Raw genomic sequence first — 23,864 nt, 5'->3', positions numbered from 1 at the left:
TGGAACAGAAAAAGGTCTTCCCCAAACTGTTCCCACAATGTTAGAAGCATAGAATTGTCCACAATGTCTTGGTCTGCTGAAGCATTAAGATTTCCCTTCACTGGAACTTAAGGGTCCTAGGCCAACCCCAGAAAAACAACCCCATAGCATTATCCCTCCTCCACCAAACTTTACAGTTGGCACAATACAGTCAGGCAGCTAATGTTCTCCTGGCATTCGCCATACCCAGACTCGTCCATCAGACTGACAGATAGAGAAGTGTGATTTGTCACTCCAGAGAAGGTGTTTCCACTGCTCTGGCATGCTTTACACCACCTCCCCAACGCTTGGCATAGTGCATTTTGATCTTAGGCCAGTTTGTAGCTGCTCAGCCATTGAAACCCATTTCATGAAGCTCCTAATGCTCAGTTATTTTGCTGATGTTGCTTCCAGAGGCAATTTGGAAGTATTTAGTGAGTGATTCAACAGAGGATAGGCACTGTGTGCTTCAGCATTTGCCGGCCCCACTCTGTGAGTTTGCGTGGTCTACCGCTTCGTGGCTGAGCTGTTGTTGCTCCTAGATGTTTCCATTTGACAATAATAGCACTTACAGTTGACTGGGGCAGATCTAGCAGCACAGAAATTTCACAAACTCACTTGGCAGAGATGGCATCCTATAACTGTGCCATGTTTAAAGTCACTGAGCTCATCAGTACGACCCATTCTACTGCCAGTGTTTTTCTATCGAGATTATGCAAGGCTATGTACTTAATTTTATAACACCTGAACTCAATAATTAGGAGCAGTGTCCCAATACTTTTGTCCATATCCTGTATTTGTGCATATGTATAGTGTACATATATAATTTTTTGTTTCCGAAATTAGCCTACAAATGCAAAAATTAGTAGTGAACGGGCAAATTTTTCATTGTGATATCTGTGTTTTAAGTACCCAGTTCACCTGTAGTCTCGCCTGTATGCGTTTCAGAGGGTCAGTCGTTCATGCTCGTGTTCAGACCGCGGCCGCTGTGCTGAAGCCTGGCTCCCCCTCTCGGGTTGCTGTGAGCGGCCCGCTGCCAGCGCTATATTTGAGATCATGCGAAGCGCGCTGCAGAGTCAGAGACACGCGGGAGGAATCTTAAACGGAGACGAAATGGCGCTCGTAATCCGCTCCCGTCGCCGTCTCTCTTCCGTCTCTAGCGCCCGTGCTTATGTGGCGGCCGTGTCGCTCTGCTCTGTGTGCAGGACTGAGGACAGATGAAGGCTGCTGTAAGGCGGACGCCGCTGGCTGTTGCACGGTAAGGACGCAGGGACTTTTACCGTGGATTCTGTCCGCTAGAGCTGCAGCCCGAACCGCTGAGCGCTGTGTGTTACTGCCGTTCTAGAAAACGCTGAGGAATCTCTCCCACTGCCTCCCTACATGACTCGGGGAGAGCATGCTATGCTATTGGCTGTCATTGTACAACTTTATCTTCACTCAGTTAAGTTGAATTGGACCAGTACTGCCCTAAAGTGCGCAAAGATAGAGGGAATGCACAAAAGCACAGCTTAAACCTGTACACAGAATATCACACACACCAGTGCCAGAGGACAAGAAGTGCAGTTTAGTGTCATTCAGGAAGGCTGCTCTGAGCTGCTCACCTGTGCTGTGTAGTGCAGAGCATGAACTGTAAAAGTCTGCTCAGCTCATGGGGTTTTAAAGACCGATTAACTAAACAAAGTGCCATGTCATAGGATTCCTAGAGAAGGTTGGGATTGTTCCTTGCTCTGGTTTAGGGCCAGTTGCTCATATTGCTGAGTGAACTCCTATGATCACGATACTACCTTATTGCTTCTGCAGCTTTACTGGGGAAACCAATGAGGTCTGTATAGAACCACTTGCATGCTCAAATGGTTCTTTGCACAGTGAAATGGTTCTTCCGATTAATGGGGAATGTGTTGTTTATGGTTCCCATAGCACCAGAAGGGGTTCTTCTATTACAATCTTGACGTCGTAACAAAAGAAGAACCCTTTTTGGTGCCATATAGAACCATTTACAATGAAGCTCTATATAAAAGCATATACAGAACTCTTCGTCAATCTGGAGAACCATTTCACCATGCAAAGAACCATTTTAAGCATGCAAATTGTTCTTTGACTGTCCATGGTTCAATATAGAGCCATTGGCCCATATTCACAAAGCTTCTCCAAGTAGTAAATAAGAGAGGAATCTAATCCCAGATCAGCACTCCTACAGTGAAAAGTTTGTCTTTGTTTTTACTAAAAACCTGAAAGAACCATATACAGCACGTTACCATCAATCTGAAGAACCGTTTCACCATGCAAGGAGCTATTCAAGCACGTGAGTGTTCATGCTTCTATATAAAACCATTGTCTTTACTAAAAAAAACCCTTGAAGAACCATCTTTAAGAGTGTAGAACCATATATAACACATTCTCCATCAATCTGAAGAACCATTTCAGCTTGCAAAACCATTTAAGCTTGCATTGTATTTACTAATGACTCATGAAGAACTATCCTTTTTAAGAGTGTATAACCAACACGTTCTCCATCAATCTGAAGAACTATTTCACCAAGCAAAGAACTATTTGTGCATAAACTGGTTCTATATAGAACTCATATATAGAATCAATGCCATTACTAAAGAACCCTTGATGAACCATCTTTTTAAGTGTGTAGCGTCTTTACATATAAAATCCCTGTGTATATTAAACAACATGTGCTATGCTTTCACTGTTGAGGCACCTGCATGAAACCTGTACTGATGATACCAGAGATGAACAACATTGTTAACTCTGAACTTACATGATTCCTGAGGTGCTAACTGTACTAAGTATGAAGTTAGTGCATCAGGCTACATTTGTAAGTGTATATTATGTAAAGTATGTATTCACTTTAGTGGACATTAATCATGTGAACCCATGAAAAATGTTTTTTTCTTGGATAAAAACACTGAGTTGACAGTACTTTAAAAATGTCACTGTTGTCGGAAGAAAACCTCCTATCTCCAAAATGGTAACTTTACAGGAGAAGGAAAAAACCTACTTTACTTTCAATGTAAGTCAATGGAATCAGATTTTTTACAAGTCATTATTGGCCCTTTTTTTTGATCTATACATCATGAAATTCATACAAAATGTAAAGGGCCGCAGGCCTGTTCAAATTATGTAAAAAACTGAAATACGCCAAAAATGGAAATACGAGGTTTACATCCGACAGCAGCGATATACAGTTGTATACAAAGGTTTGCTGATTTTCTTATACAGAGAACACACTTCTGCACATTTCAATGCACAGTTACTGTTCACTTATATATCTAAAAAATATATATATATATAAAATGTGGTCTGTGTCTTATTCCAATATGTTAAACTCAGATAAATAGAAAATGTGCACTAAATGTATCAGAAAAATAATACATTTGTTACCTGTAGAGCAAGGGTTTTACTGGTGGTTCTGGAGGTCTACCATATTCAGATGTCCCTGAAGCCCTCAGTACCAGGATCAGGTGTGTTAGATTATTTGTACTTAAAAAACCAGCAAAACATGTAGTTTGACTGGGGTGTTCAAACCTTTGCACATAACTGTAGCTTTTCAAAAGTTTCTGGCTCATGTTTAATGACAGTCGAAACCTATTTACGTCAAAAGCAGTGCGTCTATATGGATTTACATACATCTAACTCTATTTAAATGTCAGAATGATTCAGTCACAGCTGTAAGCTATCCTTGGTAAATGAATTCCCTGCTCAGAGTAACATCCGTGAAACCTAAACGTCTCTGCAGCTGATTTTATTTTAAATGACTTGCTAATGGAAATGTCTTTCTGCTTTGTGCCAACCTGATGACGCAAAGGACTATAAGCCTGCTGCTGGTGCCCCACCCAAAAAGCTTTAAATAACAGTTAAAGTGTGTAAGTGTTAAACAATAGGCTGCAATGCTCGAAGTGTCAGAAGGTTTAAATCAAATGTGCTTATGGGTTGTAATTAAACACCATCCTGTTTATCTATATTTAGTTAGCTAGAGAAATGAATATGCAATCTCCTTACACCATGGTGTCATTTCATTTTATAGCCAAAGGAACTTGGAGACGGCCCAAAGGATAAATGTATAAGTGTGCTTGAGCACCGGCGGCAAACCTTTCCCCAGAATATATATATATGTATATATACCAGTTTCAGAATTGCAGAATCTCCTGATTGCCAAGGAGTCAGTTTGTCCTTATTTAATTTAGTTTGAATTAAGTATAAACCTGTGGTGACCAGGCGATTCTTTTGGGTAAGTTTGGGTAAAAGTAAAGTCTTTGGTGAAATAGGTGAGTATTCCTGTTTCTTTTTTGTTACAGGTTAAGGCTTGGACACCCTGAATGTCTTCTGTGAGCTTATTCACGTGGTTATATTTGGAAACCCATGAATAGACAGACATGCTAATATTTTAGCAAAAAGACAGGCATATTATTTTATGACACTGTATTTACAATATAGTCTCAGCGCTCATTGCTTCGTATTCATTAGCCTCCTGGGGAAACGTTGCAGAAAACTGCTAATATAAGATCACTGAAAGAAGTGTTTGAGGTGATGACAGCAAGCCTCTACAGTGAAAAATATGCATTCAGTTTAAAAACACGTGCAGTACATGTATTTGTATCACTGCTAGCAGCTGAATAAGATCACAAATCTTGTTAAGAAGCATGTGCTGTATGACAGTGGAGGCCAAGCAATTCTCTGATTAGGTTTCATTCGAACTGGCATAGAGACCCCAGGAAGATGTCGTAAGAAAAATGATATCTAGTTATGGTTTGTTTGGTAAGTCTACATTAGACCAAGTAACCTGCACCTTTCAGCCTGTGCTGGTTTTAATGCAGAGGTCTATTTTAGTGGACAGGGCTTCCAAAATTGGTCAAATAAGATGAAAAGATGTTTTTATCAGCTTGATCTTATGCTGAAAATGAGATAAATCTTCTAGTGAGGTAAATTATTAAAAAATTCTACTAACGCTTTACGTTAACGTTCTTATTTATCATAATTTACTGCATTAGTTAAGCTTAAAAAACAATCAACTCCAGCATTAATAATCATAAGTAATGTTAAAAATTGTTGATGTATGTTTAAATACTGAGCACTTGCTTTTGTTAACCTTAAAAAATCATGAACTTTATCATTACTAATGTTAATGAAGTAGTAAGCCTTGAGTTAACTGATGTTTGTTTAAATGTTAACTAAATTTAATGTTTATTGCATCAGTGACTAAATATACATCCACAATAAACATTATAAACCAATGCCATAATTAGTATGTTTAGTTAATCGGCTAATATTTGTGATTAGTCTTAGTATTTGTAAGTTAAGAAGGTGGTGCTGCTCACAAAAGGTAATAGTCAAAATATATGTGTGTGTATACATAGACAGAAATGCTAAATTCTAATATTCTTTATTACCACTAACATGTGCAAAGGACAGTGATTAAGCATTTACTGCACATAAAGAGAATCCACTTTACAGCAGGGAACACAAAAAGGTATATTAATACTGAATTATGATTTATTTATTTATTTATTACGGTGTGATAACATTATAACACAATCTATAATCTATTAAGCTCAGGTTACTGGAAGTAAATGTTGGAAACTAGCAATTTGAGGATTTGTTAATGTTGACAAATGTAGTTTGTTATTTCTTTAATACTTCACTTTTATTGGGACATACATTTCCTTTTATAAGATATTTTAAAGCACAGTTGGATCTTTAGGAACTTTTTAAGACTTCCCGTTTCAGTGGGGTATAAATATGAGGTGATGCACAGGCCGAACACCCTGAGTCATCTGTCAACATGGGGAAGATCAGAGAATGAAAGAAGACAAAAGGTTGCTGACCTTCATAAACTCCTATTGGGTCAAAAAAGTGTACTTTGTCCCTGTGTAGAGTGAGGAAGACGGTTTGAGAAGCAGAATCTTCTCCCAGGACAGTTACAGAAGATGGTTGCATTCTAAAGTTGCCAAGTCTGCAAAATTACAGTTAGATGCCACCTATTTGAAAGACTTTCCAGAAAAATGCCTCTGCTGTCATCAAACCTCAACTGAGACGATTAAACATCACTAGACCGTTGACTGGAACCAGGACTATGATCAGATGAGACAAATTAGAGCTTTTTGGCAAGGTGGCGGTAAAGGTCATGCAACAACATATGGTGGGCGATCTGTGAGAATGTGGGTCTGTGGAAATCTTACGATACATGGCATCACAGGCATCAAATACCACAACATTTTATTGAAATCTGAATACATGTGTCAGGAAGCTAAGATAGAGCCATTGTCAGATCCTCCAGCAGGTCAGTTACTCAAAGCACAGCTTAACATCCATAAAAAATGGTTCTTTGACCACATTACCAATGTTTTGTAGCGACCCTTCTAGACCCCTGAACTAAACCCTGCTGGAAACCTGAAGGGTCAGCTGTAGAGGAGATTCCACAGGTGAGGACCATGGAATCTAAAGGATGCATACATTTTGTAACAAATGATCTTGGAAACTACCTAATCCAACATTATAAAATAAGACTTGGTGCTGTTATCTTGAGTGTACTAGTTTTTCTTATTAGGATTTTTCTTTGAATGTGTTTACCTCACTGGATTGTTAGATCTCTGCTGTTTTGAGTGTATTAGCATTTTTCACTCATATACTAAGACTGCCAATAATTCTGCAGAGCAGTGTAATTTGGAACACAATTTTTATAGAGATGTCTAACTTCACAGACTCCCTGTCTTTTCTATTAAAAGCACTGAGCAACTGAAGTACTATGAATCCAGAGATTTTGGTTTAGGATCAACTGATCAATGGCACATCTCTTGCTGTGTAGCTGTTGCTGTGTTTACCAATAATTAATTCTGGCTTACTGTCAGCGTATCGTGAAATATGTAATTTGCCGTTATATTACTATGTAGGCAAAGCCATGTGAGGAATAAAGCGTAGTGTTCATTCAGATATCATGCTTACAATGTTGCTGCCTTTTTCTCTTCCTTTTTGGCCTGATGAATTTACACCAGCAGCACAGACAGGCTTGGGTTACACTGTGAAACATCACTTTTATGAAAAAGCTGAAGGCGCTCTGTAGCTTCTCAACAGGCCTGAAGGCTGCCTCTGTGTTTCCCGTTTCTACCTGTCACCCACAATCTGCTCAGCTGAGCTCAGCGCAGTGAAACACCACTGTCATCCGTTTAAAGCACTGACTCAGGCATAGGCAGCATGTCTTGAAAATGGTATAAACCAAACTGCCGTTTTTTTTTAGGTGTGAGCATGTTCCTGTGACCCTGCTGTCAGCACTTTCAGGGATGTCTTAAGTGTGTTCTATGCATATCATTATTCAATGCATGTCTGCTTCCATATAGATAACTATTTCAACAGCACCCTGTTCCACAGATGAATGTTCGACTGTACAGTGATTTTACTTGCTTTCAAAATGCAAGCAGGAAAGAGAAAATAAATACATTGTTCTATAAACAAGTTTACTTCTTAGATTTAGTCTTTCAGATTAAAAAAAGGTGTAGGCCAGGGTAGTGTAAGGTTTAATATGGGAGCCCCCCAGTGAAAAGGGTGTACCCCACCCCCCTATAGGACACCTTTTTTCTTGTCAGGACATCCTAACTCAAAAGCAGGACAGAAATTTATAACAGAATATTTCCTCAGTTCCTCTGGTGAAGAAAGGCTGTAGCTTAAAAAAGATGGTTCTTCAAGGGTTCTTTAATAAAGGAAATAGCTCTATATAGAACCCTTTCATGCTTAAATGTTTCTTTGCATGCTGAAATTTTCAGATAGGTGAAGAATGTGTTGTACATGGTTCTATATAACACTTTAAAAAGATGGTTCTTTAGAAAAAAAAAGCAATCAATTAACCATTTGCATGATGAAAGGGTTCTTTGCATCGTGAAAGCGTTCTTCAGATTGATGAAGAATGTGCTATACATGGGTCTATATAAAACCTGCTTGAAAAGAGTTCTTCAATTGTAACAAGCCTGACATGGTAACAATAGCAGAACCATTTTTGATGCTTTGTAGAACTTTTTCAAAAAGGTATAGAACCATCTACAGCACATTCTTCATCAATCTGAAGAACACTTTCATGATGCAAAGAACCCTTTAATCATCCAAAGAGTTCTTTGAGTGTTCATGCTTCTATATATAAAGAAAATAGCATTTTCTTTACTAAAGAACCCTTGAAGAACCATCCTTTTAAATAAAGTGTGTATAGAACCATATACAACACATTTTTCATCAATCTGAAGAATGACTTCACCATGCAAAGAAGATGCAAAGAACCATTTAAGCATGAAATCATGGTTCTAAACAGAACCATTCCCTTTCTTAAAGAACCCTTGAAGAACCATGTTTTTAAGAGCTTCCTGGTGAGCTTTGGTGAATAATAATGAAGGATCAGAGTGGCCAGACATTATGCTACATTGGGCTATTTGAATGAATAGAGAATACGCTAGGACATCCTCCCTGTTCAGTCACTGGTGCTGAGCACACATTTGGCTGTGCAGCAGCGCTGCTGGGCAGGCTAACGCTAGCGCTAGTCGCAGCTGAAAGCCCGCTCCTCCTGACGCGTCATGCATCTCCTCTTTCTCCACTAGGATGAAGGCGGACGAGGACATACCACAGACGGATTTGTACGGTTCACTAATGAAGACGGGACAGATGTCGCTGAATGAAGAAGCGGCTCCGTGAACGGATTCAGCCTCATTTTTTTTCTGACGTAGCCGAGATTGTGAATACAGATTCGGCGAGCCGTAAGGAGTACGCAGGATACGTAAGAAGTGATCGTAAAATACGTCCTGGATTCTGGTTTCGGCGTGGAAGAAGTGAATACGGCTCTGGCGGCTTCGGGATGATCGCGTAGGACCCTTATTTCCCCCCCATTAACTGCAACCGGGCTTTAATGTCAGTCGCTGGGACTGGACTAGCGAGCACGGCTGGGGGAAAGCGTCCGCCGACTTCTGATGGACGGGGTGTCTCATGCCGTTCAAAAAATGTGCCCTAATAAACGGATGGCAACGTTAAAAGCCGCGGAGAGAAAACTTTCCAGTTCGGGGTTCCTGTAAAAAGAGCCGTAGGGGTGAAGGTGGGCAGGGTGGGTGTAATACTGCGCACTGAGGGGGTCGGCCGGTGTTTCGCTGGGCTTTGCTGAAATGACTCGCCTCTCTCTGGCGCTGACAGAAAAGCCAAACTGCTGCGTTGCCTGAAAATAGCCATCCTAGCTGCGGAGAACTTGGTATTCGGAGCTCGACCTGTGTGTGTGAGTGTGTGGTGTGTGTGTGTGTGTACAGGGGGGGGAAGCCGGCCGCCTCTTTCTAACCAAGGTCGGATGCAAGTAAACAACTGACAGAAAGCACTAGCCGGGGCGTAGCGCCTCGCTCATGAGCCGTATGGGTCCTGCGCACTCAGAAAAGCCCCCGACTCCCACACGGGAAGAGCTGAATCTGCGCTGTTGAGGAAGGGTGGACCGGGGGAGGGGGCTGCAGGGTGACGGCCGGCTCGGCTCGGCTCGGCTCGCCTCGCTCCGCGTCCCTGCCTGAAGCTCGACTCCGCGCCCCTCCAGCAGCGCGCTGTGGATGTCTGCGCGTTTCGGCTGCGGGTTGATGCGGCGAGGGGCCTGCTGCTCTCATCAACAACACCGCGGCTCCGTCCGAGCGTTGGCTCTGCAGAGGTTCGCAGCTGGCCGCGTGCTTACGAACATTGCGTACGATCGCAGCGTACGATACGGCTTTTCGAGGGCGGAGAGGCTCGGGTGACATTGCAGAGTCTCTCCCTTCCCCACACTCACACTCTCACCCCCTCCCCCCTCCACCTCCCTCCCGTAAGCCGCTCCGCTCGTCGACAGAGAGAGGCAGAAGGGAGGAGGGAAAGGTGGAGCATCGTCCGTCGTACGCCCTGACGCAGTGGGACTTTTACGTGTGGTCGGCGTTTCCCCCCGCCCTTCCCGCGGTGACGGTGATGGGTCGGAAGCGGTGTGTCGGTGCAGATTGTTCGAAGATGGCGGCCGGGTGCTGCGGGGTGAAGAAGCAGAAGTTGTCGGGATCCCCCGGCTCGGGGGGACCCGGCGGGGCGGGGAGCGGGGTGGCTGGGGCCGGACACTGCGGATCGGACTTGGGGATCGGGTCCTCCTCGACCGTGGTGGCCGGCAACGTGAATCGGGTAAACGGCCTGGGGGGTCCTGGGGGTAGCAGCAGCAGCAGTGGCGGCGGCGGTGGTGGTAGCAGCGGCAACAGCACTGCTCTGTCCCCGACTCCGGGAGGCTACAACTCCACTGGCCTCTCCCCGAACCTCAGCCCCGGTCCTGGCTCGGGAAGCGGGGCCAGGAAGATGGTCGTTTCGGCGGAGATGTGTTGCTTCTGTTTCGACGTGCTTTATTGCCATCTATACGGATACCAGCCTCCCCGAACACCCAGGTTTACAAACGACCCCTAGTAAGTAGCATGATGGCTAGCTAGCTAACTAAACTAGCAGCTAGTGATGGTTTTCACTCTTTGTCAGTCGACAGAAATCAAAGCGAATTCTCACTCGGATAAGTAGTTTAACAGCGCTGACTGTAAGTTTCAAGCCGGGCATGCTTTTTGGTCAGCACTGGAATTAATAGCCGCGACAGATTCGACTTGTTTGTTAATGTTTTAATGCATTTCTTTAGTGGAAACATGGAACTTTTATGTTTGGATGTAAGTGGCTACTATAAAAAATCCCATATGGCTTGTTAAGTTACTTTTTCCGGGAAAAAAGTCGACAAACTCCACACTGTTGAGAAGGAGAAAAGGTGTACAAGTTTTCCTAATTTGCGGAATCTACTGTCATCTTACCGAACTCGATTTGTAGCTCATGTTTCTTAGTTTGTTCACAGAGCACTACTGGCCGGCTAGCTAGTCACTTTAGCGGGCTTTAAGCTATTGTTTTTTTATCGATATGAGGTGTGCTAGTTTCTTTAATACAGTGGTTCAGTGTGGTCTTCCAAAGACAGTATTTTGTCATTATAAATCAAAGTAAAACTCTGAGATGTCAGACGCGCTTCGACGGATTATTATCTAGCAGGCTAGGTACATTTTTGTGTTGTACCACCGGCTAACTCTGCTAGCTAATGTTTTTGCAGTGAACTGAATTCTGAACGTGTTAGCTAGCGACCCACAGCTAACGCTAGATGATAGCTTTCTCACTCGGATAGCCGAGCTAGCGGAGCTAAGCGCTCTGCTTAAGCCGCACGGAAAGCGACTACAAACGTTAGCCGGATAGCTAATTGTTTTTCTTAAACATTTGTTTATTCAGCCTTTACTTGACTTCCCAGAGATACTCATGAAACAGCACAGTCGCCGTCGCCTTTTCTAACAGGTTTCTCAGCTTCAATTGAACAAACTGCCGTCTTAAAACGAGTCCGTTAAACGGTCTAGCTGGTTGTGTAGCTAACAGCCATGAGCTAGGTAGCTAGCTAGCTAGCTAACAAAGCCGAAGTTGTTTACGGTGCTTATTCCAGGAAGGCAGTGAAGTTTAAAGTCGTTTATCCACAAAATGTGTATGAATGAATGAGCCTAAATGAATTTTCGTACACTTGTTTGCCTGACATTTATTTTGTTAGTCAACGTTACATGGAACTGACTCAAACCTAATTAAGTTAGCTGTTTATTGAATCTGAAGCTGCTGTTATGTCGAGCGAGCGGTTTAGCCAACAGCTACAGCTCGAATGACTGATCGTTTAGTTTTTGCTGCTTTGTTCGTTAGGTATGAAATGAAGAGGTTCAGTGTCAGGTGGATTTGATCAGTTCCTTTTTGGGGATTCCAAACATTTGTAATTTCTTTTCATAACTAAGATGATTTAGAGTTACAGTCGTTACTGTTGAAGCTCAACTCCGGTCCTGGAGAGCCTGAATCCAGCACAGTTTAATGATTTTTCCTGCTCCAACGCTTCTACCAAACCTGACCATTAACTGATGAGTTGGATTTGGTGTGTTTGAGCGGGGAAATCACCAAACCGGGCTGAGCTCCAGGACAGGTGTCGAGAACCCTTGTTCTGATGAAGAACTGGACATCATGTTCTTGGGAATGTGACTTGGTGTGAATCTCGAACCGCTCTTGTCATCTTTCTGCTAAACTACGAGACGCTGCTTGTTTTGGTCATAAACCTGACTGCTGTACGGTATATTATAACTCCTATTCACACAGTACATGCATCCTGTAACCTTTCCTTGCTCAAGAAAAACATCAGAATAATTAGGATTAAAACCTGAAGGTTTTGCTCTCTAATGCGAATTGGCTTAATTGTTACAATTAGTTTTCCTATAGAGCACCTTTTGATCACTTCAGAAAACCTTTAGATGCATCTAGAATCCGTCACAGGTCACCTGTAAAACCGGTCAGATTCCTTACATTATCAGCCCATCAGGAAAACTCTGAATACCTTTGCTAAGTGATAGGCATCAGGAACCACAGAAACATACTTTTGGATCCTTTATTATCCTTCTAAAGTGAGTAGGATTCCCTAATGTTAGTGATTGCAATTTCTTGACAGTCTCTCACAGCAGAGCTCGAAGAATTTATGCACTCTAGTTGCAAGTGAACCGGATTACAGACAGCTCCCTTCTGGTCCGTTTTGGCGTAAAGGAGCACTCTGGGCTTTTAGTGCCGGTGATGAGGTTAAAAGTCAGTAGCTTAATGATTGACTGCCGGCCATCTGAACCCGAATTGTCAGGAGCACTGTTGCTGTGACTGACACACAGATCTCATGTTGTTGCTTTTACAAGATTGTTAGTATTGTCTACAAACACCTCGTGATTTATTTCACGGCCTCTTTTGGGCCAAGTGTCAAACAAAAACATCTAGAATGTATCCAACCAGGTTGTACTTTACTCGGTTGTCTTGCGTTCCTCTTCTGCAGGGATGAGGAACTCTGGGTCAGAGGGTCGAAGGGTCAGATTCCAGCACAGTTTGGTGATTTTCCTGATCAAACGCACCTGATTCAACTCAGCAGTTAAGTGCCAGGTTTAGTTGGAGTGTTAGATTGAGGAAAACGTCAAACTGTGCTGGACCCTGATCCTCAGTTCCCAACCTCTGCTTTACACTTAAAGACACTGAAGGGCTGAACTCCCTTTAGATGGTCTTAAGTTTGCAGCTGCCCACAGAGGATCTTCTAAAGGACTTTAAAATGACAAGGCTCAGACTAAACTGCTGTACTTGGAGAGGTGAATGCTGCACAAACTGCTCTTGAAGGATCACAATGGGCTGCGGTCAGAAGAACTCCAGAGTGTTTTGTTAAGCATTTTTGATAATTGATTTGGTCCTTGACAGCGTGACAAACATCCGTTTGAGTCATTGAACATCTGCATGTTTTGTAACCCTTCAAAGTGGAGACATGCTTCGATCAAACAACCTAAGCTCAAATATTATCTATTTTTTTTCCTGGTTGACGTTTATTTTTGTTGTCTCCTATGCAGGCAGTACATTCGGCTAGTCATGTGGCCGTATTCACATGATCTTATTCCTGTGCTACTGAAATCTAAACTAATCCACCATTAGGTTATGGAAATAATTAGGAGGAATAATGAAGTTGATTTTGGCTTTCTTCCTGGCCAGCGTGTAGCTGTGGACCCTGCTGCTAGTCTGTCTCCAGGACTCCAGTGACCTTAGTCAGAAAACTCTGCTTTCATACTCATCTCAGTGAAAAGAGCAGGACCACAAACTCTGTTTTGTCACCATTTTGGGCAACAACATGTTTATCTTAGTCTTGTATCCCAGCAAGATAAAGGCAAGTCAAAGTAGTTAGAAAAGACATTTTCTTCTGCTTTTTCGTTATTGTAATCCTTTATGTTGTTCTTGTTATATGTATGTTGACGATATAAAGGACTTCTATAGTGTGTCAGGATCTCCATCTGATAATGATTGTAAATGATAAATTGTCTGTCTGTGAAATTTGTGTGGCCGTGTTTTGGTGTCGTAGGTTGAATTTTCTCTACATGGTAATCCAAAGGTGCTTGAAGTTAAAGCAGATGAACGAAAAAACAAGACTTTGTGTTCATCTTTGTGTTAGTATTTTACTTAAAGAGAACCCTGGCCAAATAAAAATGTACCCATTACTTCATTTCTTTTAAACATCTTTACTCGCCTCATAGTGGTGCTGCAGTAGTCTCTAGAGTGAGATTTTCTGGTTTAAAAACTAGGAAAAACCTTCTGATGATATGTCTTGAAGGTGAAAGGTATTTTTGAAAAACTACAAGGGTTTTGGGGTGCATACATGAGGACAGGCTCTTTGAAACGTGCCCTTCGACTAGCTGGCTAGAAGGAAGCCAGATGGCTAACATTACTGCTAGGATGCCGAATATCACGTCTGTGTTTATTAGCCTGTACGTCAGCTAGCAGTCAGGAATTCTTTATTGCCTTTGGAGGATTCCCAATGGTTGTACTGACATTTGTGTGGTATATGTTTGGTAGTGTAGTGAAGGAACATTGATGGATGGAAACGCAAAAAGGATACTAAATCGTGAGATCTGTCAAACAAGTGAGGCTGAAGGATACGATGCTGTTCTACGGAATATTACATAACATGACCGATAACGCATTGAATGCCAGGTTTAGTCAGGAATGCCCCTATAATTTTACTAAAGGCAGAGCAGCACTATATTTCTTCATCTTGTTCTTACTCTCTTTTACACTTAAACACACACAGGTCATACAAAAACCTCCTCTTTTTGTAAGGAGAGAGGAAGTGGGAGGCCATTGGCTTGGAGCAGGTCATGTGAGCCTCGTGTCTCGGTTTACACGCACAGGGATTTCTTGAATTAGCCCTCTATTTATAGTCTACTAAATAGAAGCTGGGAGCTGTAGGTCTACCAAAGGTAGTATTCTCTCAATTCCCACAGCTCAATTTTCAGTAGGTTTGTGATGCAAACCCAAGCCTAGCAATGGGGTGCAGCTTCTTCAGCTTCCAGCCCTTTGTTCCTGAATGCTTTAACGGTTGCAAAGAGTAGTGGAAGATGCGCTCTGCCTGAGCTCCCCAGCCTCCCCGTATTTGCTTATTTTCTCAGGCTTTTGGAGGCGGATGGGCTGAGATGAAGCATTTGTTCATGGAGTGTTCCGGGCGCCAGCCTCTGACTGGGCACAAAAAGAAGAAAATGTGAAACCCCCTCAGCTTGTGTTAATTAAAAGATATGAGTGAGAGAATATCAGCAGAAGAGGTTTTTTGGAAAAGCTATCTTCACAGGCGTGGGCATACTGTCCGCTTGGCTGCTGGTCATGTACACCACAGGTGCTCCCACACATGCATAGCTGTAGAGAAGACCTTAACCTTCGAGTGCCAGATCATGGCGGGGGCCCCTTGAGGCCAAGGTAACCGGACCTGCCTAAGCCAGGATCGCATCCGTTAAGGTCAAGGGAAAGATCATGAAACGTTGCAGGAAAAAACAGTGGAGAATGTCTGAGGTCTGAATGATGATTGGTCAGCAGGGAGGCACAAAGGCGTTGTGATGTCATCCTGCCATTGTGATGTCACGAGCTTGCAGTGTGATAAAGGTGACTTTGGATGATGACTTCTCACAATGCAGTATGACTCCAGTGGAGCTGCGTTATATCATAAAATAAAATTAAGCTTTGCTTTCTGGGAGGTATCATCTGTTATTGCTTGCATCTAATATCTTTTCAGACCTATGATGATGGTAGCCTTTTACAGCACACCACTTAGCCAGATTAGTGTATTGTAGCTGTTAATTAAATGGCTCACTTTACTCTCTTGGTTTAATGAAAGGAAAAAGTGTGAAGGAGATTTAAGTTGCAGCAAGTTATTTTGTGACCGGCTAACTGTATAGCACTCTTAATTGGAGGTGCAAAGGAAAACGTTCAGCTCCAGGAAAATTGACAGTTCAGTATTTTTTTGAAGTTTGGAGACATGTTTGACATCAGCTTTGTTAACACCAAGTCAGAAAAATGACCAATCATGGGGCCAGAGTCTGGGAATTAACGTGAGAGCACGGTATTCCGTACACTTCAGTATTCCGTACACTTGCAACTTTTCCTGTTTGTGTAATAAAAACCTACTCTCTTGACATTTGTCAACGATACATCTGTGACATTGTCGTATCCTTTGTTCCATCAAATCGGTTGGCAAGACCATCTAAGCTGGGTTTGGACATCAAATCTGTGCAAATAGTGACCGACCCCCTGCACATGGCGGGTGGGGAAACCCAGGGATGTGAATGGGGTGGGGAAAAATTCATTGCTTCTGAAAGTTGCTAAACACATTGATCCGTTTTGTGAAATGTGTCAGATTCTGTTTTTTAGGCAGCTCTGTTTTTGTTTTTAGAGCACGTTTTGTAAAGGAAATGTCTTTTGTTTGGTGGTAGGTTAAGAAATGTTAGGATTTTGATCAAGCTGAGCTTTGTTAAATGTTCACTGTCAGCCTGATTTTGGTGAAGTTTATTGTGAATTGAAGTAGAATTCATGATGTGACAAACAGTAAAATTTATTTGCTCTGTGCATCGATGTTTTATGCACTAAATATGTCTGAGAAGGATGTGGAAGACTTTGTTTTGTTACTCAATTATGACTGTCCCCACAAACTGCTTGTGCTGTATCAACACAAGCAGCCCAGATGAAGCTCAGGACGTCTTCATCTCTTCAGTCCTACCTACTGAATCGGAGCTTATGTTTGTGGAATCCAGGAAGAAGTGCCGCCCAGAGCCTCTGTGATGCAGCCTAATCTTTTGATCCATTTGATGTGGCCACTGTCCCTGGATTTAAGGGTCAGGAGAGAATGCCTGATGCTGGTAAATGTGACTGAAAATCTAAGTGTACACTGGTGTGTGGGAGGGGGTGGGTAGGTTTGCATTCATACTGTAGATATCACCCTTCACTCTATCACTGAAAAAAATAAAGGCATGTATTTGTACTTCAGGCACTTGTTAAAAATTGTGCATCACTGACAATTTTTTAAATAAGCCAAATTGTTATAAGTGCTGTTTTGCTTGATAAATGTGCCTTTTGTGTGAGAGAGAGTGAGTTGAACCTATTATTTAAAGGGGTTTTGTGTTGTTTAGATTCTAGTGATCTTCAGGCATGTGAAAGATGTGATCTGCTACCGCTGCCCTGTGAAATCAAAAGGTGTGGCTTGGATTGCTCTGGTTCTTGCCAGGGATGCAGAAGTTTGCAAAATATTTCTCTTATGTTATAAGCCCTTAACGAAGAGGAAAGACACTCATTTTTCTAAATTTCAGCTGAATTCAGTTATTGAGAAGCAAAGTCGCTCAGAGTGGTTTGTGTGAAATGGTGTTGTAAAGAGTTTTTTTTGTCTTAAATTTTCTTTACAGTGCTGGTGCAACCACGGGTCACAAAGCATACGATGCAAATATAACCATTTTGTTTACTGTCCAAATCAGTGAACCTACATGTCTTCTGAGTTGTTAGATGTAGTGTTGATAATGATAAAATAGTGATAAATCTGTAGAACGAAGTTTTCTTTCAGGACAGTTTTACCTCACATAGCCCTGTATGTATCTCTCCCCACTAATGGATTAAAAAAATATGTTTTAGGGCAAAACCTGATCTGTAAACTATTATAAAACAGTGTTTTAGACATAAGGCAGTGTATTCATAATCATTTAATATATTAACTATGTCTGAGGGAACTTTTGAAGGTATGAAGCAAGTCCTTCCTATCACAATCACCATGTCTGGCTCAGTAAGTTTCTCAAGAATGATGTATTTCACATCAAACCACTCTGAATGACTTGGATTACATCTTTAGGATTGAATTGAAAAGTTGTTGAATTTACAGTGGAGGTCCCTTGAAAATGCCTATGTAACAAGACCAACAAAGGCTATTGGGGGGAAATGTTAACAGGCTAAGTTGGGACTATTATGGTTGAATGGATATTCAGACATGAATTTAATCACTCCAGAGGTGTAATTTGTGTTGGGGCTTTCAAGTTCACTCTAAAAGGTAGACAGATATCAGTCTAGAGGCAGAGTTAATGTTTAAAATTGAATGCATTCTGTACTTGTTTCAGTCTGTAGCTGTTTTATTTGTAAATGCAGTCATCTGCTTTATATCTGAAAGCACCCTCTGAATTTATCCGATATTGACCTTGTGCGTTAAACAGTGCATAGAATTTTCACTCATTGCAACAGATGTTGAACACGCTCTCCTGTCCTAATGGAGTAAGTCGAAATTAATTCAGCATTAAACAGATAAGACAACTCCGTATTAAATTTTTTTTAAGTCTTTTAAGTTCTTTGAAGTTTTTGTAGTGGCTTGCCGCTCAGATAAGGAAGTCACACATCTATTATCTGATCCTGATGGCCACATAACAGGCCGTCTTCTGAAGCTGCCTTCCCTTCTGAGTAGAATCCACAGATGTTGGGCATCAGGATTGATGCTGAGAATATGCAGAAATAGCAGAAACCTGTAACAGCCAATTAAAATGCCATGCTTGACTTACCATCCTGTAAGTGGTGTGATTCGTGCATAGTGACAGAGGTTTTCTGCTGGCCTTACTAACCTAATTCCATCTGTAGAAACTGTAGACGCTTATTCACAGCACTGTGTTTGCAGGTGGAACCCAAAATGGCTTGTTCACTGGCCCAACCCGAGGGCTTTCCCTGGGACTTCACACCGTCGTGACTAATATCCCAGATTCTCTCCAAATCTACTCCCACTCACTTTATCCCTTCTCCTTAGACAGAAGGGGGTTTCAGTGAGGTGGATCAGTATGCTTAGGGTTCCAGCTGGTGGAATCGGTGTTCCTAGTGAAGAATTTGATGATTTGCCAGGATATGATCTGCTGTTGTGTGACTCCCCTCTTGTGTGGTAGATTTCCGTTCCTGCTGGTGATATCGTGTACTTTTGTCATGGATATGCATTAGAGTAGAGATGTATTAGAATGAGGCCCATTCTATGAACTTGTTAGTGTTTGTCTTTGTCAGCTTTTTCTTAGAAGGCCCCATATCTCACTTGGTTCAGTATAATAAGGAAGCATGGATATGATACATGAATTGATTAATTAGTCCATGCTTGGAACTGCACAAAATACTGCCACTTTACATTCGAAAAGGTTTGAGAAGTCCCACTTGGATGGATGCCACTGCTGTCTAACAAATTTGTACTTTTGCAAAACTTCATTATTTTTTATTTTTGCTTTATGAGGTATGTGTGCTTTAGCAGTGGTTGGGATTCATTTTATGGGTAATGTAATATTTACTGGTGTTTCCAAGAGGCTTTAGTCCTGTCCAAATCTGCGATTTCGGAAATCTTTTATGGCCTGCGCGCTCCTGTGTAAGCACCTTTTACCTGCTATAAAATAAATTGTAGAAATAACCCTAAGTTATATTAAGCCAGTGTGGATTGTTACGTTGGTACATACTCCATCATATCCTTTGGAGAAGGTGTTTTTTTTTCCTTCTGTAAAGTATGGAGGTACCTAAAAAAGCATTTACTTATATTTTATATGGCCCAAATCAAGCCTGTATGTATTACTACCCCAAGTGCATGGTTCTGAATGGTAAAATGTAAAATTACAGAAGAAAAGTTTGATTTTATGTATCTATAATGACTGTTGGCTGCAAATTCTCAAGCAAATACAATGCTTATGGCACATTGCGTTCTCTTAAGACAGTTATGTAGATAGTAAAAGTACAATTAATTGTTTGAGAGCAGCTTCTTGTTGTGAACAAAGCTTTTGGTGTACAAGCAATGTGAGAGTGAAGTAGCCACTCCCACCTCTGTCATTCATAGAGTCTTATCCCATGCAAATCTGTCATAAACATTAGCTATCCTGTTGTAAAATTACATCATCCCACCTCATGAAACAAACAAATCTCGTATAAATAGTACTATAGATATAAGGATATGTGTGGTGTTGTCTTTACCCAGTCAGCACAAAGACCACCCTTTGATGCAGTTCTCAATTACTGCTGAGGCTCATTTTGTTAGCCAGCCTGTTCACCAGTCAGTGTTACTGTGCCAAATAGCAGTGGTTTCTAACTCCTTTTGAAATCCAGTTGCATTGCCCCTCCTAGCATCCTAGATGTTTGCACTACAAATCCTCATACACTCTTCATGCTGAAGTTAAAGTCTAAAGTGGTACATTTTTAGCCGTGGCAGCATGCGGATCATAATGGTCTTCCCAAAAGGTGATTTTACTTGATTTTACTGGTCACTCAGCACATGAACCTTTACCTTTTGCATCCCTCTGTCTTCCCATTAAAAGCATTCCATTAAAGGCATTTAGCAAGACAGTTTTTTTAGGGGGGGAAAAAAAGAGTATTGATTACATGAGTGCAGGCAATTTGAAGTTAAAATGTTAGCAGCATGTTTGACCAAAGTAATTGCTCAAGCTTATTTTAAAACCCTGATCCATCGAACACAGGACAGATGACCAGTTCCAAAGTGCTGGACTGTGTCCAAACACTCCCAAGCTCTTTCTACCAGCACCCTTGAGTAATGAAGCCTTTTAGTGAGGACTGAAGAGAGTGTAATGCTTTTATGTTTACGCAAGGTCAACGAGTGTAAGCGACTCGCCGTTGTCAGCTGTGATTCATTTGTTTGCCAGACATATGACCTGTGGATGCATTGAGTTTAAAAGTCTGGATTGAAATCTGCCTGTAATTAATGTTTCCATGTGTATATGCGACTTTGCAAAAGTCTTAGGTATTGAAGCACATTGTTTAAAGCCATTTACCTTGGCTCTAAGTGTGTTTTTTGCTTGTAAATTCATCATATATCATTAGAATCAATTAGAGGTTGGCGGAATGGCAAAAACATACCACAATACTTTTCACGATACATGTGTCATGATAGTTGTTCAGATATCTGATCAGTTGGAACAGATAAAAAAGAGCTAGTAGTGCTACATAAAATGCAGTATTTCACATACTGTGTTGAACTAAATCCAGTTAAATTAACTAATTTTGCTCCCTTTATAATGAAACATGCAGTTGGTCAGAGTTCAAAAAGTGCCGATATCCAGTATGTGTTCAGAAAAGTATATTGTATTCTATTGTGACATAGTTTATTGTGGTAACAATATATATTGTCATTGTCCTGCCTAGAATAAATGCAGTTGTACCACTGTTAGTTGCGACGGCTAACCATTAGCAGGTTTCCTCTTCAGCTCATACATAAACAGAAAATGAATACATTAACTTTTATAAGATAGTGTTTGACCTGCAGCTCACTTGGTCAGATTATGAAATAGAGTGTGACCGCAGGACTACGTTAAATCTCGAACCTGCTGTTGCCCAGTTAAAGAAGCTGTTAACAGAACACTATTCGACAAACATGATGGGCTTTGTGATACTTTACAGACTAGTTGGAACAAAACAACATTCAGGTTATTCTTGTAAGTACTGAACAAACTGCAAAGCTGTTTCAAAAATGTTAGATATTAAATTTCACTGAACACTGTTTCAGAAACGCGAATCACTGACTCTGCATAGTGATGCTGCTTTTTGCAGTGCCAGTAATAAAGCACAGGTGATCTAATGTTCTGGGCTTCTTTGCTTTACATTTTTATATTTTGTTTTGCAGAACTGCTGTGTAAAAGCAATAGAACACTCGAGGTTGTGTGTTATGAGGAATCGCATTGCAACTGTGATGATCTACAGACCGAATCACAGATGTCATGACATGCGACCTTGAGTGTTCTGTTGCTTAAACAAACATAACAGTACAATGCTAGTTTAACAAACAAAATTTTGTTTCAGAATTCTCCTTGATGCCCCCAGAATCGCTCTATTTGTTCAGTTCCATCACAAGCGCACCTGATTTAATGTAACAAAGTATTTGGAGGCCAAACAAAGCGTTGGATGATAACTACAATTAATACAGGCCTGAGCAAATAAACGCTTACTGTACTAGCATTATGGAATTTTTCAATTTAATTTTCTCAAGTGCCTAAAACAGTATGCTGTCAACTAATGTGTGATGCAGCTGAGCACAAAGCATACATTTAAGGCCAAAAATAGCAGGTTAACTTTAAAACTTTAAGAACATCACTCAAATTGATCTATAGCGTACGAGAAGAGCATTAGTATAAGACCAAAGGCAGTCTGTGTGCAGCCACGAGCGTGAGTGCTGATAAGAAGCGTGGACTAATTAATGCATGATCAAATCTCTAACATCTGTCAGATGTTAATTTGAAGGCAGTACCAATATTGCTGTTTTAATCAGTTATCTGCTAATGTCATCATGGTAATGATATAATCATACCTCCCTTCATGCATCTCCAAACAAGACATGAATAACCTTAATGGTGTAGTTATTCCTCTGTCACTGAATTGTCTAGGGGTCACTGGATGATTTTGCTAAGTGGCTGCTGAGGCTGAAGGCGAGCCTTGTGCACCCTCGGGTGGTTTAAACCCAAAGGAAGAGTAATTTGAGAAAGTTGATGGTCTTGTTTGAAGTGTTTCAAGGCCCAAACGTGGTCATCTTCAGTCTTTTCACCTCCACCACTCATGACCTGTTTTGTCATCATCTGGTTTTGTGCTGGGAAAGTATTCTGTGTACAGTTGTATGGGGGTGACAATAAGTACACATTCTCTAGAGGGAACAAGCTTAAATATGGTTTTTGTGTTCTAATTTTAGACAGCAGTGTTTACAGAATTTAACACTGATATATTATGTATTATACAATATGTTTATAGATTTTATTATGTAAAATATGCCATAGCTTTTGTACAGGCCACAGTTAATGTGTGTTTTTTCCCAATATGTTAAATTCAGCAAATAAACAGTAATCGTGCATTAAAATGTGTTGAAGTGTGTTCTCTTTAGAGGATGTGTTAGCTTATTTTCGATTAGAAAATCAACAAAACATGTAATTTGAACCCCAAACATTTACACACATCTGCATAATTCATATTAATGTGAACATGTTTCCATATTTTTCTAGTAGGGATGTACAGTTTAACCGTTCACGGTGCCAACTTTTGAATATTGTAATCACTATTTGGGTATTTGTGACATTTCATCAAGAAAATGTACAGATTGGCTATTCAGTAAAATGCCCATTTAATGGTATTGTAAAATGTGACAGTTTTGCTCGTATTTGTATGTTTATTATATTATGAAACATAAGTGCCTTAATAGGGAATTTCTTTGATTTTTTTTTTTTTTTTCAGAATCTCAGCATAATTCATTTGCTGAGTACAAAGTCATTCAGGGTGGTTTTATGAGATGGTTTACTGTAAAGAAACCTATCAACTCTGATTTCCTTACAGTGATGGTGATGGGAGCCAGGAGTCACCATTTCTTTGCAGGCTGTTTTGCCTTACAATGCCCTACATGTACCTCTACAACATGAATGCATTTAAACTTAAGTTTTTTTTCTTACTTGGCATTTCACTTCAAACCACTCCGGATGACTTTGCAGTTAACTGGTTAACTCTGAGGGCGGCACGGTGGCGCAGTAGGTAGCGCTGTCGCCTCACAGCAAGAAGGGCCTGGGTTCGATTCTTGACCGGGGTCCTTTCTGTGTGGAGTTTGCATGTTCTCCCCGTGTCTGCGTGGGTTTCCTCCGGGTACTCCGGTTTCCTCCCACAGTCCAAAGACATACAGTCAGGCCAATTGGACATGCTGAATTGCCCCTAGGTGTGACTGAGTGTGTGAATGTGTATGTCTGTCTGTCTGCCCTGCGATGGACTGGCGACCTGTCCAGGGTGTATCCTGCCTTCCGCCCAATGACAGCTGGGATAGGCTCCAGCACCCCACCGCGACCCAGAAGGATAAGCAGTTTAGATGATGGATGGATGGATGGTTAACTCTGAGGTTAACTGTGGTTAACCAAATATCCATCAAATCAAATATCAAATTCAAAATGCACATCTGCTAGCAAAGGGTCAAAATGGTCATTTTAGCAATTTTGACTTATTTACGGATA

At 41.3% G+C, this 23,864-nt stretch overlaps 1 protein-coding gene across 1 annotated transcript in view; it reads left to right on the top strand.

Moving 5' to 3' along the window:
* Positions 1-9,957: 9,957 nt before the first annotated feature.
* Positions 9,958-23,864, top strand: part of ammecr1 (AMMECR nuclear protein 1) — a 53,944-nt gene continuing 40,037 nt past the window's right edge. Inside the window, exon 1 of the mRNA XM_036587897.1 lies at positions 9,958-10,433. Within this exon, the coding sequence (XP_036443790.1) occupies positions 9,961-10,433 (473 nt within the window). The 5' untranslated portion in view covers positions 9,958-9,960. The remainder of the gene's footprint in view (positions 10,434-23,864) is intronic.

The sequence above is a fragment of the Colossoma macropomum genome, unplaced genomic scaffold (genome assembly GCF_904425465.1).
Source record: "Colossoma macropomum unplaced genomic scaffold, Colossoma_macropomum, whole genome shotgun sequence".
In the NCBI taxonomy this organism is placed as follows: domain Eukaryota; kingdom Metazoa; phylum Chordata; class Actinopteri; order Characiformes; family Serrasalmidae; genus Colossoma; species Colossoma macropomum.
This window is presented reverse-complemented; position numbering and strand designations above follow the sequence as displayed.